Below are 17402 nucleotides of genomic sequence, written 5' to 3' on the forward strand. Positions count from 1 at the left end.
GAAAAAACTCAGACTGCCTTTAACTCCTTATCTTTTCATGCTATGAAGAAGTTAAATGAGATTTGACAAGAGAAAAGCCATCATCTATGGCATCTTAGTGAAGGCTGCCTTTAACAAAACATGTCTGTATTTAAAGAAACGTCTTCAAAGGACTCCAGGAATGATGGGGTACTGGAACATAAGCTTCTTCATTACCTATAACCTCAGTTCTCTCCTCAGCTCTAGTGAAACAATTCCAGAAGACCATAAACCCATGGCTAAAACTTGGGCACATCAACTGGAAATTAAGATAAAACTCCAATGAATACCTAAGAAGAGTATTATTCATATCACTTCTGTGATCATCTACTTTTGGCATGTAGTACTTTAGGAGCCTGCCCAGCAAAGAAGGTACCTCAGTAGTTAGCCACTGGCTACTATGGATGTCAGAGTATATAGACTCCTTACTCAACACTTAGATTGTATGGCTACCAGGAAGGTCACTCTTTTGGGAGCAAGAACGATTGATCTTGGTTGCAAATATTACATAAAATTTCATCTGATGATTTCAGAGATTCTTTCTCCCACCCTGTATCATCAGGCTATAGAGCCAGGCTCTGCCTTTGGTCCCAGAAATTCTGCAGGGAAAGGCAGAGGAGAAGAAAAGGACTCTGATTCAAAATACTTGGTCAGAAATCACACCAGTATTCCTTCAACTCTTTCAGATGTCCCTCCCAACTATTAATCTCTGCCCACTGATCACCTACAGGCCCTTGTGAAGGCCTAAAGTTTTCAGGGCACCGTAATCTATAAAGAGTTCAGAAAATCACAAAAACAAAACAATGCAAGCAGTGATAGGAAAATCTATATCTCCCTGAATGTATGACAAATCTTGACACGTGTCTGAACATGTTAACCACAAAAGTTGTCATATCAACTCAACACAGAAAGTGCAGCAAATAGGACAGCATCAACATGAATTTGTGCCAGTACTTTGGGATTTGTTTGTCTCAGAAACGGAAATGTACATTTTCATATTTTTCTAAGTAGAGATAGCTAGTCCATCAAGAGTACAGATAGCTAGTCAATCAAGAGTAGGGATAGCTAGTCAATCAAGAGAACTTAATCAGAAGAAAAGGCTTTATGAGCCTAAATTTTATGGACAACACTAAGACGGAGCATGCTAAGAGTGAGACTTACACACGTGTCCTATCTCCCTTCCCAGATTTAACGAGCTCACTGGAGTAGCACGGCTGGTTTAGGGTCAATGCAGCACCAAGTGCAGAGGGCTGCCTTCTTTCTCTCTCCTCACTTTCCCCAGCAGCAGACTAATGTCTTGGCCGCTCCTTGTCCTGCCTTAGTTAGAAACTCACTGCATACCCCAAACGGGATCTTCCGTGCTCACAGAGTAGAAGATCGAGAAATCTGACAATATGAAGTTCAGAGGAAAATCTGAAATAAAATGAATCTCGTGAAGGAAGAAGATAAATCTGTTTATCTGTATATCTTCTACACGTAGTTGCCAAGAAACATACTGTAGGCTAATAACTGTGCAAAGCAATCACAAGACTGCAATTCTTGGTAAATAAAAACAGATTGAAGGACAGATTCAGCAGTGATAGGTACTATGTGTACATGGTCTACATCCATCTCATTACCTTTATATTTGCTAGGACCTCAGCTTCACTCCCACTCCTCTTTCCCTTGATTTACTACCCCAATTGTAAATCTATTAGATGTAAACGTAAAAGCTTCAAATACTGTGCTCAGCTTCAAGAAATCTTCAAGAAGTTTCATGTGGTGACAAAGAGATACCTATTTGCATATTTCCAATAAACCCTAAATGGAGGCTTGTGTAGTTAAAATACATCTTGTGATTCAGTCTGGTTTAGTGTCATATATTCATCTTAACGTCAAGTATTTCCAAGGAACTTTTTTTTCAGCTGGTTTGTATGCAGAACTTTTTAAGGGTCATTAAAAAAAAAAAAAAAAGCTTTGATGAAGTGTAGAGTTCCTTCTTACGGAACTTTCCTTTTTCTCATGGATGTAGTATATTTCTAGTATTTAAGGTCTAAATAAACAACTTAGTTTATTAGTGAATATAAGATGATATCGTTATATCTTGATTTGAACACAGTACATCAGGTTAAAGGGCTACTTTCCCCAAATAGATGATCATCCAGAGTGTTTCAGGTTCTAGAAAGTTATCAAGGGAAGATGTGGCGGTCAAGTTCACACTGATAAAATGGAGAATTTTTGGCTTTTCTTTCCATCCCTATAAGAAAGGTCAACTTCCTTCCCTCATGTCTCTCCAAAGAGACATTTTTAAGAAAAAGGAAGTAGCAGTAGCTGTAGTTTCTCTTTTTCATTAGGTAGACCAAACAAGGAAGCTCTCCAAGACTTTACAAGACAAAGACACACATGCACCATTACTGAATGAGACATTTTAAATTCTTTACTTGATCGACATTAAAGAGAAAATCAAACAAAGAAAAGGAAGGCAGATTAGTATCAAAATTATGTGAAAAATTATTTTGCATAGTGGTTAGAGCTTGACAGAATTATTTACCTTCATGGCCAAGCACAATCACTGCAAGATCTCAAAACATTTTTTCTGTATGTGTAGGCATAGATGTACTGCCATTTCAGCACAATATATTTACCCTAATTTGTACTTTTCTTGTGTCACTGCTACAGTTCTACAGGCAACAGAAATCATACTGTTAAAAACATTTAATTTTTTAAAATGTTACTGTTAAAAAATTGTCAATGCCTTAACACAGACATCTACAATTTAAAAGTCTACATATGAGTTAGTAATTTAAAGCTGGCTTTACAGTCGACAAAGAGAAATAGAATTTGCTGAGATGTGACTCATTCTACAGCAGAAGTCTTCAAAATAGACACTCAGCAGAATAACTCTCACAGATTCCCTGTCAAATCAGTGAAGAAGTAGGTGCTTTTAGGACACAAGTCACCTCACCCTAAGCTAACTGTAGCACTGTAGTCACAGTGGTGTAAGTGTACAGCTAAGAAAGGCTCAGGAAGCAGTATGCCACTTCCTGAACCAACTGGCACAATTGGCAATGTGGACCAGACATCGTGCACACAAATTCCTCCTCTGATCTTACAGAGAAATTGAAAACTTAACACTGAAAGCTAAAATCCATTTGTCTACAGGATCTCAGAAGTCATGGATAAAACAGTATCTTATGACACACACATCATTACCTTCTCCTCTCCTTTCCCAATTCTTTCTTCTTCTTCCAGAACTGGAAGAATCTGCATATCCTCCTCCACAAACAAATATGACCTCGCTTTCACACTAAGATCCCCTGTATGACAGATGAATAAGTTATTTTTCTTTTCAGATGCTTTACCTGATGTAGGAGTATATGTGTCAGCTAGCCGTGCAAACGTGAGCAAGGTGTCTAAGCTCCCACCACAAAGGAGATCAAGTCAAAAAAGTGAGCAGATCACATCTCAAAGTCAGTCACCTGTGGTCATTCAACTGAATATTGACCATTGCCTAAATGCAGCCACCTTACGTTAGTTTTGGGTGGGTTCAGCAAATTTAGGTGGATATTTGGCTATTCGTACCTGTCCAGAATTTAGCACAAACAAACAGACAATGCTTCTTCCTCATTTCCTAATCCCTCTTACTCTAGTGTTGAACTTCCTGACCTTTCCTCTCTCTTCTCAGCTCTGGTGAGGATGCATCTGGAATATTGCACCCAGTACTGCACCCCTCAGTACAAGGAAGATACAGACTGGCTGGAGTAAGTCCAGCACAGGTCCAGGATGACAATTAGGAAATCAGAGTGTCTTTCACAGGATGAGAGGCTGAGAGAGCTGGGAATCTTGGAGAAGAAAAGACAGCAGATTTTATCAATGTATACAAAAGCCTGAAGGTAGGGAATGAAGACAGGGAGCCATTTTCTTCTCAGAAGTGCTCAGTGGTAGAACAAGAGTCAATAGTCACAAATTAAAGTCCTTGAAATTTCATCTGAACACAAGAAAAAAACCTCTTTTTTTTACTGTGAAAATAAAAAAAAAAACAACAACTAGAACAGGTTGCTTGGAAAGGTTGTGGAATTTTCCTCCTTGGAAATACTCAAAATCTAATGAGACGTGGTGCTGAACAACCTGCTGTAGCTGACTCTGCCTCATTTGGAGGGTTGGACCAGATGCCAATCTCAGTGCAACTTTTCAAACAATCTGAGAACTACAACCTGACAACATACAAAGTCATATTTCACTCCTGCAAAATTATTCCAATGAGAAATATGAGAACCTGGGAACTTTTTTCTCTTTTTTAAGTAGAAAAGAGGGAGAGAGGATGGGCTGATGTATATGTATTTGTCCAGTACAACATTCAAATGGATACTGTTTTCTAAGGTGTATCAACTGATTTAGGGAAAAAACAGGCAATTTTTTTTCTGAGCTTCACTAAAATAAATGATATGCACTGCAGGGAAACACCTCTGTAATCAGCTAATGATTACAGAACTTCTGTTTTCAATTGAAATGGAATCAGGCTGTGTCTGACTTTCAAGATATACCTGTACCTCTAATCTGAAGCTCCCTAATTTTATGACATTAAAAAAACTTACTGTAAGAAACAGATCTAGACTCTACATGCCATGTATGGTATATACCTGGCAAATCAAACTGCAAGAAACTAAGAGACATAAACAATAAGAAGACTAACAATGCAGAGTACTTATTAGATATGTGAATATTCAAGATATGTGAATTTGTTCACAGTATACTTTTTTTTTTTTTAATAAACACTGTATTTATACAGCATGCTTTACACAACATACCAGCAATGGAAACTACTAGGGCCACACTGACATGCTGAAAGAATGGAAATTAAGAGGTATTACAGCTTCATCTGGAGAGTAAAAAGTTGACTTGAAAGCTTATTCATATGCTGATTCAAAGTTAGTGACCTAGGAAGATACATCTTACGTCAAAAGACAGCCACACACAACTTCTGTATTCTGATAACACAGAATATGTACTCTAAAATTCCCTATCACCAGGCATATTACAACAACGCCTACCTGCCACATGTCTACAGTCATACACATTTGCAAACACATACAAAAACAAAAGCCACAGAAAACATGAGCTCATGACGTTCTTTTACATCCTGACATTTATAGAGAAGAGCATTAGCAAGGATAAATGCAGAAACCTCCAGTGCCATGTCTTGTAACTAAAAAGCCAGGTCTCATTTAACAGCATTCATTGTGTGTTAAAAATATACAGAGTGAGAATTTCAATAAACCTAAAATGGAAACATCCTGAGGAGAAAGTGGGAAACTGAAAACAATTCAGAAATCATGCAGGCTCAGTTCATTTTAATATTCCAGATAGGCAGAAGTGCAGTAAAAGCTAAATGGCAGAACAGCATCACATACATTCAGTCATATGAGTGTGTAAGTGTAAGTGCTAAAAGTTGCCCTTATAGTGATTCACATTCCTCTTCAGACTACTTAATGGACTAGGAAACAACACTTCTTATCTGCTTTCTTGAGAGAAACCAAATTATCATCACCAACAGATGAGAAAATGAGACTTCCTATTCACAAAAGTATGATAGTTCATAACATGAACTTTTTTCCAAATTGCAGCACTTGTTACTTATCTGCACTTATTACAGCAGAGTGCAGATATCTACTCGTTGCAGAAAAAAAACCTGAGACTGAAAAGAGCATGATGACTTAATTCATCCTGACTGAAGTAATATGAAACTTTAAATATCTTTTTTTAAGCCTTCCTATGACACATGGAAAGCTCAGTTTATTCCTGAGGGGCTTATACCTATGTAAAACATACTGTCAACATGCAATTAAAAAACGGTCATTCATGAAGAAGAATCCTAAGAAAACTGCATTATACATCTGAATAAAACTGTAAATTAAAAGGCAATGAAACTGGAATGAAAAAAATGCTTGATCCATTCTTTCAAAGTCTGTATAACCAAGTATACACACAGTTCCTACTACCAGGAAAGTGGGGGTTGAAATGCCTTTCCTTTTCTTTTCCTCTCCTTTCCTTTCCTCCATAACGAACACCTGTTCAAAAGGAAGGGCTATTAAAAGAGCTAGAAGAGTAACAGGAAGGGTAGAGTGTTTGGAGGAAGTCACAGAATCTCAACTGGGCTCAGTGGAATGTGATGGTCTCCAGGAGAGGAATTCTGGTTTTATTTATGGTGAGACCAAACTACACCACGTACAGCTCCATCACTCATGTCAGTCCTTCTAGCTCACAGAGCATTTGGAATACACAAAAATAGTAAGAGTCCAAACCACTGCACTATAGCAGCAATATGTGACATATTCACAGACATTCCACTCTGAGTTTATCTAAATTCCAATCAGAAGGACCCTCTAGAGCAGGTTGCTCACAGCCCCATCCAGCCTGGCCTTGAATGCTTCCAGGGAGGGGGCATCCACAGCCTCGCTGGGCAACCTGTTCCAGTGTCTCATCATTCTCATAATAAAGAATTTCTTCCTAATATCTAGTCTAAATCTACCCTCTTCCAGTTTAAAACCATTTCCCGTTGTCCTGTCACCACATGCTCTTACAAAATCATCTACTTTAGAAGAGGAGGTACTTTCACTGCTTGAAAAAACAAACAGTATTTTGAGTCAATAAATCACAGGCAGAGCTCCTAATTTGTAAGTTTGTAATTTTTTTCAAAAAGTTTATCATCCTTTAACAATCTCAAAAAGTTAGTACAATGTGTTTTAGCAGTAAGTGCTTTAAACTAAGAACAGAGTCAGAAAGGAAAAAGATAGACCGCATCAATTTCATCCGAATGACACAAATAAAGTTATTTCCCACTCCTACTGCCTCCATCACAGTATGAAAAGGCTATATGCATGTGTTCTAGGAGGAGCACAAAACATGAAATCCCACCAGTAAGAAGTTAAAAGTTGATTTCTGGAATAAACTTGAGGCTTGCTCTAAAAGGATAAATACAGCGGTAAATAAAGTAGACAAGCAAACAGTACTGTAATGGGTATTTATACCATTTCCACAAAAGCTTCTTTTATGGGTCTATGCCTGAGACAGTAAATTTAATTGCAGGGCTAAGATAACACTGGCAAACTGCAAATACTACCCATTTTGTTGTTTTATGTCAGCTGTATGTCAGTTTATCACCAGCCAATCAGTGTTTCACATTTTTAAAGACAAACTTTCTATTTACTGTTATAATCAAAAACATTCCTTAGTAATTGCAGCTCTTTTTTGAGTCCAAATGTACTGCACTGACTGTACACATAACACAGTGTTTCAGATGATGCAATTTTTAAAACAGTAAGACTTACCAATCCACTTAAGGCTAAAATCCAGATGTAGGAACCAGAAGTTAAGAGCTAGAAAGTAAGAGTAGCAATTTAAAATTTTCATTTTACATAGCTGATGTTTCCTGAGCTACCACATACAACATTATATAGCCTAAATACCTATCATGACCATGGGGAAAGTAACACATTTATTTCTATGAAAATTATGTTTAACATTAACAAATATACATTCCAAAAGTAGAACTGGAAAAAAAACACAGGGATTCAACAACTGTTCTTCTTTTACAGAACAATACATTTTATTTTCATACAGTATACTAAGTATAACAGGATGTCAGTTATAGGCTGCACAGAAAAACAAGTCTGAAAGACAGACTGAAGCAAAGGAAATGACTCAGCAGCAGAAGGAGAAGAGTTCCAAGCTGGGCAGTGCAAATGAAGCTCTTAGACATACAGCCACAGAGAGATGAAGCATGAGTGTCAAAATTAAAGAATTAAAGTGCTCACCCAGTGACATACTTGCAGGCATGAAATCACAGAAATTGGTCAAAGTGAATTAAAAAAAAAATCTAGATATGCCAACAGGGTGGCTCACCCTTTCTAGTAAAGTGTACGTGACTCATCACCTGGAGAAGGTTATTCTTAGTTGGGAAAACAGGCTGAAAATTAGACTGCTGCTGATTACTAAAATAGTTCTGTGAGATGCTGCCTGAATTGTGAGAACACCTCTCTAGGCTCACTACGGAAAGAGTGACTTGAGATAAGGGCAGAGTTTACAAATGAAGAGAAGGCAAATGAGTTTCCTTTGACCTCTGTGTGACGGCAGTGAGTTCTACATGCAGGAGGGAAAGACCCTGTGGAGATGCAGCGATGAGTACCTGGTCTTACATGTGTGAAAGCAAGAGGCAAGGGGCACAATGGAAAAGAGCTCAGACAATATCATTGTTTTTACAAGGATTGGACTAATAGTGATGTTGATGGTTTTGGGAGAGAGGAAACAATCTTTCTAGTGGATCAAGAAAACAGGGTGCTGGAACAGAAATCAACAGAATCCAAATGTTGAACAGCAATGCAGATGAATGAAACACTCAAGCAGAGTGGGAACCACAGTTCTGAAACTGACCGCTCATTCTAAAATGCTCTGTACCACATCGTGTAATTATGGTGCTTTCCACTACTAGTTTTAGTACTATTTTTGAGTCCCTGGAATATATAAAAATGAGTACAATTTCTCATAATTTCACACATCTCCTGATGCATAATTCAGATTGTGACATTAGAGTCATTTCTAGGCTCTTGAGGGACCTGAACCAGGTACCCATATTTTTCCGTTCACATTTAATACAACACTACTTGAAAGTGCTGTGCAATATGTTACATTAAATTATCTGTTACATGGCAATGCTTGGTATAAAAATAGCAAATTTATATCAAAGTGTAATTCAACCAAATCTTTGGTTATTTATTAACAGTCTTAACCATAGAAAAATACTGTCTTCTATCTACAGTTTTGCTTGAGTGATATCAAACAAGGCAAAAATAAACAAAACCAAAAATACTAGCAGATTAGACAGGTGAAAAGCACATGTGTGTTTGTACCAGGTCCTGTTTTCATCTGGCTCATTTCACTAAATCCCTCTCAAACTTACAGAACTTTAATGTTATGTTTTCCTATGCATGACAATCAAGACTGAAGACAGTGGAATAGCAGATAATCTCCCCACCACTTCAGCCCAAAATATATATCAGAATATATTGTTCAATATTGTAGTTCATGGGAAAGCACTAGCTAGACACAAATCATGCACCTGGAAGCATCAAAATCACACATACAGAAATATTAACTGCTATTAAGTCACTAAAAGATGAACAAGCAAGTACATACCATACCTGTAAACCCAGTATATAGACCAATGTCTTGTTTGTAATAGAAAAAAAGCCTAGTACTTGTGTCACCTGCACTCTTGGAATGGAGCAATAGAACGGTACAAACAGAGCAAACACGGGACCCAAGCTGAAAACAAAAAGATACAGACGGTTATTAAGAATGATAGTAGTAATAAGAATATGTAATTTGTGATGTAACAAAATGTAATTAACCCCACATACATGATAAACAAAAATATAACACTGCCTTGCAAAAAAGGGTCTTCCTCGGGAACCAATGACTTGGTAATCTGTGGCATTCAGGACAAAAGATTCACTACTGAATAATCTACTATTATTCTTTGGTAAATAAGCTTGCCAAGAAGAAACAGGTGATGAAAAGCATATTATTTCCAAGTACTCAGGAGATGGGACAGCAAAGAAGGCAACATTTTTGCTTTAATAGCTGATTGTTTCCATAAAATACAGCCCACAAAAAGAACAGCAGTCGTCTTCCACATCAGAACAAAACGTATTTGATCTGGACAAAAGGATTATATATATCCCCAAAGGTCAGGGAAATCACTTCACATATGAAGTTGAGCTCCCATTATTCACTCAGGTTTAAGGTGTTACAGTATTGAAAACAGAATGCAATATCTAAAATGAGATAATCAACAGTTCGATTTAAGTTCCATTTTGCCAGTGACTCCTGTGGCCCTAGAACATCTGTGATGGAGATGGGAAAAAAGGTCAGTGAAGGAAAACGCTTTTAGATTCTAACGGTGTGGCTGGACATCTGAAAGCAAGACATTATCAGCCTTCATTGAAGACTATGAAGAGAAACCTCCCATGGAGCTCAGTGCTTTGCTATAACTAGACATTCTCCATCCCAAAGCACTGTTTCCACAGGTTTGCCAGAATACTGCTCTGCCAGGCTACTATATCCTAAAAACAAAGATCCATGGGTCCAAAGACCCATCCCTCACACCTGAGCAATCCTGGTATCATTCCCTGGTGCATCTTGCTGCAGTGTAGGAGGGAGCAGCACTGCGGGCATTGAGCTCCAGCCAACAGCTGGGCTGAGGGGCTCTGCAAAGCACACATCCACCCCAGCTGGCTCCTCACTGCTTCTTCTGACAGAACCGGGATCAAAGCAGAATTTTACATCATTTACCAGCTTATCAAAAGCTTCAAGACTTACAGTTTCCGAAGACCTTTACAGGACAGGGATCTTATTACTCTCAGTGGGATTTCTGCACACGGCATAAATCAGAATACAAAAAACCTGAAGTGTTCACTCAGAAATACATTTCCCTTCCAAGGGAGCTACCAATAGGCATAATGCTATGTGAAATGATGGTCTGAATATTAAAACTTTCATTTCCTGGATAACTGCCAAATACAACACCCACAGCTATGAAGAAAACCTAATGATTAAGTACACAGCTCAAACATGTTAACTCATTCAATGGGCAGCGGCTTAAGAATATTTTGTTATCATTTTGATTGCTGTATTTGAAGTTTAGCTGAAAACATTCCTCTCTGAGGACTTAAATGTCATTTAGATAAAAGACATTAGAAACATTTTTAGTATCATCTGTTTCAGATAAGGCCAGGTGCACGTGGGTGTATGGAGGACACAAACTCAGGAACTACTGAAAGATGTTCAATTTTACAGAAGAACCCTCTTGTGTAAGCTGAGAGCACCCGTATAAACACACACAACACATTCTTAAAATACATCCACATTATTTAAGTTGTAGGGATTGACAGACACAGCTACTCAACTGCCACATAAAAATAACTCTTCATTACAACTGCATCCATTGCAGACAAAAGTCGCCAAAGTAATTCAGCATTCATAAGCAAAGAGAGAAGAAAAACAAAGAAAAAAGAACTCTTCTGCTCTTAGAAAAGCCAGGATAAATTATTTCTGTCTACATTATGTGATTCTTTTTATTCTTACCAAATTACCTGGGGGAGTACCAAAATCATGGCATGCTTTTCAGGTTTTATTCTTCTTGTGATAGTGACTCAGATTAAGAGATTTTGCATGCAAGAGTGCACTCAATCATAGCATGGGAAAATACAAAAAGGAACTTCTCATGCCTAGAATTGTATTCTAGAAAAAGATAACAGAATGTTGAAAGGTTCCCTCAATGTTAATATTCACCACTAATCTCAGCAGAAAACATAGAAAGCACCATCTCAGATCGGGGTACTGATCTGAGTAACTTGAAGTCCAGTATTTGACACAGCTCTCTACCTAATAATCTTGAGGAGCTTGAAGAAACATAACAGATTGTTATAAAATTACTTATTTTTTAGAAAGATTTCTCATCTACTATAAATGGGTATTACAAATGTCCATTCAGGTATCCCACAAGTGCAGAGGGAGATGGCCAATGATACTGCCAGTTGTTCTCATTATCACTGAAATGTCATGGTGGTCAGGTCCTAACGACTGGAAAAATGCAAATGCCACCACCATCTTCAAGGAGGGGAGGAAGATGATTGAAGTAGCGCCTCACCTCAGTCCCTAGAAAAGTTACAGAGCAATTTTCTTCGCAGCCATTTCCGGACATTTCCAAGGGCAAACTGATAGGCCGTGTTGATTTACCAAGGTCAACCCATGTCCAGTCAAACTGATTAGTTTCTATGATGAGGTGACTGGCACTATGGACAACAGTCAATGCATTAGAACACAAAGCTACATTCAGGTACATCTTGACAGAGAAATGGGCTGACAAGAATCTTATGGATTTCAACAAAAGCGACTGTGAAATATTCCACTATATTTGAAATAACCCTGTGCAGCAGTATAAACTTTCTAGATAGCAAACAGTCACAAAAGAAGCTGGAAAATAATTATTAGTCAGGATTTCTGCCTTGCAGTGATGGCCTTGGGTTGTATTAGCAAGTGTGCAGTCATCGGATCAAGACAAGTTCAACACCTCTAAGTGACCTAAAGCACTGTGCTCACTTTCGGGCTCCTCACTACAAGAAAGGCATTGATATACTGGATCAAGTCCAGCAGAGGGTAATGATGGTCCAGTACTTTACCAGGCTGTTTGGACAACATCCTCAGAGATATTCAAGATTCAAATGAACATAGACTTTATAACCTGTTCCAGTTGGACATGCTCCAGACATGAGATTGAACTAAATGACTGCCAGAGGTTTTATCTAGCACTAGCCTAAACAACTCCATTATTCTGTGAATAATCAAAGCCTTGCTCATGATGCTCTTAAATACTGGAGAGATTTCTGTATTAGGTTTACATAGTAGCATTGGTACTGGGGGGGCTGCAGTGGTGGCTTCTGTGAGCAGAGCCCCGCATTGCCCCAGAGCTGAGCCATGAACGGCGCTGGGTATGCTCTGGGGGAGCAGACTGAAGGAAGGGAAAAACTGCTGCACAACAGCAGCTGGGAGAGAGGAGTAAGAAATGTGAGAGAACAGCCCTGCAGCCATCCGGGTCAGTGCAGAAGGAGGGCAGGAGGTGCTCCAGACGCAGAGCAGCAGCTCCCTGCAGCCCAGGAGAGGTCCATGGAGGAGCAGGCTGTCCACCGGCAGCCCATGGGCACCACATGGAGCAGACGTCCCCATGCAGCCATGGAGGAGCCCATGGAGCAGCAGTGGATGGGGCCTGAAGGAGCTCACAGCCCACCTCTGCAGAAGCAGCCCAGGCTGGAGCTGCAGCCCGGGGAGAGCAACCTGCGGTGGGGCAGGAGAGTGAGGGGAGCTGCCACCTGAAGAGTGGGCCCTACGGTATGGAACTGTGTTGAAGCAGAGCTTGGAGAGCTGCAGCCTGTGGGAAACTCACACAGGATCAGTTCTAGAAGGACAGCATTGTGGGAGGGACCTCATGTGGAGCAGGGGCAGAAAGTGACCGTGGAGGAGCAGCAGAGTTAGGGAAGGACTGCAAACTCTGCTCCTGGTTCCCCTTTGCTGTCTGGGGAGGTAGTAGAAGAGCCAGGAAAGAAGTTGAGCCTGGGAAGAACAGGGTTTGGGCCAGGTGCTTTTAATTTTGCTTTCATTATATGCTATCCTATTTCTAATTGTTAATAAATTAAATTAATCTTCCTCAAAACTTTGTTTTGCCTGTAACTGGATGGTAACTGATGAGTGACTTCCCTGTCCTGCAAGGTTTTCCATCTTATGATCCCCGCCATCCTGCTGGAGGAAGCAGGGAGAGAAAGCAGCGTAGTGGGTACCTGGTGACCAGCCAAAGCTGACCCATCACACTTTCTGCAAATCTAAGGGCTGGTACTTAACTACTTTCATTGAGTTAATTAATTGCTCAGCAATATATGGTCAGATTTGGTATCTATTCTTTTGAAGGGCTATTTTAGTTCTTCCTCTCTGTTCCTTCATTTCCTTCTCTTCTTCTCTTTGCTTTTCTCCTAATCTCTTTTAATCTCCTTTCCCTTCCTTTCCTCTTTACTTTCAAATATCCTGGTCCCAGTCTTTTGCTCCTAATGCTTAAAACAATATCAGGAAAAACATGGTTAATTAACACCCTGCCAATTGGCTTCTACTAGAAACTTGAGATATTCACATGCAGAGAAGAGACACAGACACAAACATACGCAGACTCTAGCTTTCTGCTCACCTCATGTTTAGGAAATTAGTTTCAGTCACATGGGTTAGAAAATAACATTTTCAAACAGAACAAAATACTCTCAGTCCCAAAAGATTAAATTCTAAAGTCTGAACACTTGACATGAACATGATGTCCACCTCAAAGGCCTGTAGGCTCTGGAATGATTATATCCTCATTTTGAAGCATGTTAGATTTCAACATGTGCAGGGACAGAAAAAAAACAACACAGAAAAACAGAAGGGAACTTTTTCATGGAGGAAAAAAAATGAAGAAACAATAATGTTGGAAAGAAAACACCTGTATCCATTACTGTACAGACTTCTGATAGAGAACAAAGACTCAAGGATAAGGATTCATCACTGAGAGAAATGGGTTACTCAGAGTTTAAAAGAGTGAATATTAAAAGCAGATTAAACCATTTAATATTAGTAAGTATATGCACAAAATATAGGAAACAATGGTTCTAAACTGTAAGAAGAGACGGGTATCTGGCTACATGTTACTTCTGCAAAAATATCTGCTGTTGTCAATGGAAGTTCTGTGGGATTCAAATTTGCAGAAACAACCTGTTATTTTATTCAGAATGACTCACTACATTTACTAACTGCGGTACCGTATTTTTCTTCAGTTCACATTATTTAAGTTCTTTATAAAAACATTAGCCCGACAAACCCACAACCGCTTAGTTTTTTGGGGGGACTGAAAATATCAGCTCTAAAAGCGGCTGTACATAATAAGGAGAGAGTACAAACAGTGTGCTTTATCACTAACTCAAGTTACCACGTTTATTGAGTGCTCTACACTCCTTACAGGCTGCCCAGGCACTGCCAAACTATACATAAAGTAGCAGCCTTTATTCTGAAAATGCTAAACTTTCTTGGTAACATTTCTTAAAATTGGGTAGCTCCCTGACATATGACAGCCCTTGACAGCCGTGATCCTCTCACTGATGGAGCCCAGGATGACAAGCACCATCTATTGCACCCAACCTTTCTGCCATACATGAGCAAAACCAGCAGGTTACGTTACCCAGTGCTGTATCTGATTGCCAATACTTTGTAGGAATGCAGGAAAATGGAGGAAAAAAAATACCCCAAACAAGACAACCAAATGAAAACATTAAGTGAAGACCCCAGCAGAATAACTACAACTTTGGGTTCACTAAAATACGTGACCAATGAACAAACAGAACGCAGATATCTATGGCTCCTATGAAAAACTTTAGTTTTTAAAGACTTTGAAACAATTTATTCCATAAGCTGCTTAGTTCCATTTTAAACCAGTAATGCTTTCTTTTCTCTTCCTTACCATCAGCAAGATGATTAATAAAGAACTTTCCTCTTCTGCTGGCAAGAGACTTTCTTCTAATTTCAGTTTTATTTATCATTAATAACATGTTACCATTGCGCTTTATCACTTTCTACAAATGTCAGTTAGTGATATCTCCCCCCAACTTTTGTTGTGCAAAGCTCAAGATAGTATCTGCTACTCCTTCACAAAACCCTTCTCTACCCCCCTGTTAGTATCTGCTGGCTGACCTAGGGTAAGTGACTGTTTCTATACTAGCAGTCTGCTACAATATGTTAACATAAAAATCCTTCCGTTAAGCATTCTTAATATGCAGCCCTCATGCAAGCAATTTTTGCAGAACACCAAACACTTATTCAGCTTATGGTACTGTAATGATTAAAAAAAAAAAAATAATCACTCTCCCTGTTCTTTCTTTAATATGATTAGCACGCTGCCATTCACATGAAGACCAAAATCAACCAGTCTTGGGGAATACCAATGAAACCAAGAGGTACAAGAACAGTTGGCCAAACCACGCATCCCAACTGAGGACAGTATCACAGCAACAACTATGATCCCTGGTAATGCCAACTAGGTGTTACATAGTCAGCTACCTCTGCCTACCCACTGACAGTTGCTGCTCTGCATCAGACATCTGCAGCAAGTGATTGGTAGAGACAGCTTACAAGGCAGCTCTGCTTTTGTGACTGATTGCAATAACCCAAGTTTGAGTTCAGCAGAAAGAGGAGCCTGTACCCTAACAGGCAGGCTTTTCCAGTGAATCCTATGCTTCACCAAGTCTGGCACAGAAAGTGGAGTTAGACAGAAGACATATGAAGGAACAAGAAAACACCAAAGGGGTTCGGATGGCTATTTTGTTGAAGAAGTATGGTCAAATGGCTGTACTGAAATTTCTTATGTCACAAGTTCATTTGGCTTGGGTGTTTAACTACATCTTCTTTATCTAGCTTAGCCTGACACATTTTATTTGGCCTCTGGAGAGCAGACAGCAACCATGACTCACCGAAGAGTCATCACTTGCTGTTCCTTAAACTCAAGTCACTTGAGAAATAATGTTTGTCTGCAAAAGGACAGGATTCAGCTGCACATTAGTTTGAGACACCTGAACCTGCCTAGAAAAAAAAAGGTGTTAATTTTGGAAGAAAAGGCAGTTTTCCCGTAAAGAAACTGAACTGGGACTCAGGCTGGCTGGGTTCATTTTCTAGTTGATCCATGAACACTTTGTGTAATTTCAGAAGTCACTTCTTACCTTGCAGAGTGGCTGTCTAGATACAGAATAGTAAAGCTAAATCCAGTATCTTTTGTAAACTGCTCAAATAGAGCATGGACTAAGCAAGCAGACCGAAAAATAAGTTATCGTAGGCATCATGACACAGCAGTCAAAATATTAACTACTGCTTTAATGTAACCATCTCTGAAAGTAATGTCTTAGTGTATTAATTCGTATGTTACTCTCCTTGCATGCCAAAAGCAAAACAGTAAACTTGTGCATGGCAATGGCAAAAACAAACAAATCACACTTTTTGACACATGCCACTTTTTGGTTTAGATTTTCACATTCTGGGTCAGCTGGATGGAGTGGAAGGATGCTGTTTACGAGGGTGGATAGTGATAGGACAAGGGGGAATGGGTTTAAACTGAGGGAAGGGAGGTTAAGGTTAGATATAAGGAGGAAGTTCTTCACACAGAGGGTGGTGACGCACTGGAACAGGTTGCCCAAGGAGGCTGTGGATGCCCCATCCCTGGAGGCATTCAAGGCCAGGCTGGATGTGGCTCTGGGCAGCCTGGTCTGGTGGTTGGCGACCCTGCAGGGTTGAAACTAGATGATCATTGTGGTCCTTTTGAATCCAGGCCATTCTATGATTCTATGATTCAATCTGTGCCATTCTGCTCAAGAAATTAACATCCCATAAGGCTGGATTGGTGGCTAATGTACATGCATGGCTCCGTGGGCACAATCTAGTAATGCATCTTAACCAAAAAAAGGCAGCATTTAAATTTATCTGATCAAAGCAGGAAGCATATATTAGTACTATTTTTATAATGCTAAAGCTATTATGAGATAAACATTTCCCCTAATGTGAAGTTGGTTTATTAATGTCAGTCCTTGAGCAAAGACTACTACAAGTCTCGAGAAATTTCTCACTTCTACCACAAATTTTTGCTGCTGGACAGAGAACCACACTGTGGTATTACTTTATGACGTATGGAGCAAGTTCCCTATACGGTTGTTCTTGAATCAGTAGCTAATTCTCATTACTTCATTTAAAGAGATTCTACTCTGCGATGAAGATAGTATTTAAAATAATTGAAA

At 39.3% G+C, this 17402-nt stretch overlaps 1 protein-coding gene across 2 annotated transcripts in view; it reads right to left on the bottom strand.

Annotated features, from left to right (window-relative positions):
• UBAC2 (UBA domain containing 2) overlaps positions 1-17402 on the bottom strand; it is a 98953-nt gene that overhangs the window by 22759 nt on the left and 58792 nt on the right. For both annotated transcript variants that reach the window (XM_031613726.2, XM_090129346.1), the window contains exons 5-6: positions 9195-9318; positions 7326-7373 (exon numbers count right to left, since the gene is read on the bottom strand). In XM_031613726.2, the coding sequence (XP_031469586.1) occupies positions 7326-7373; positions 9195-9318 (172 nt within the window). The remainder of the gene's footprint in view (positions 1-7325; positions 7374-9194; positions 9319-17402) is intronic.

The sequence above is a fragment of the Phasianus colchicus genome, chromosome 1 (assembly GCF_987193195.1).
Source record: "Phasianus colchicus chromosome 1, bPhaCol1.hap1.1, whole genome shotgun sequence".
Lineage (NCBI taxonomy): Eukaryota > Metazoa > Chordata > Aves > Galliformes > Phasianidae > Phasianus > Phasianus colchicus.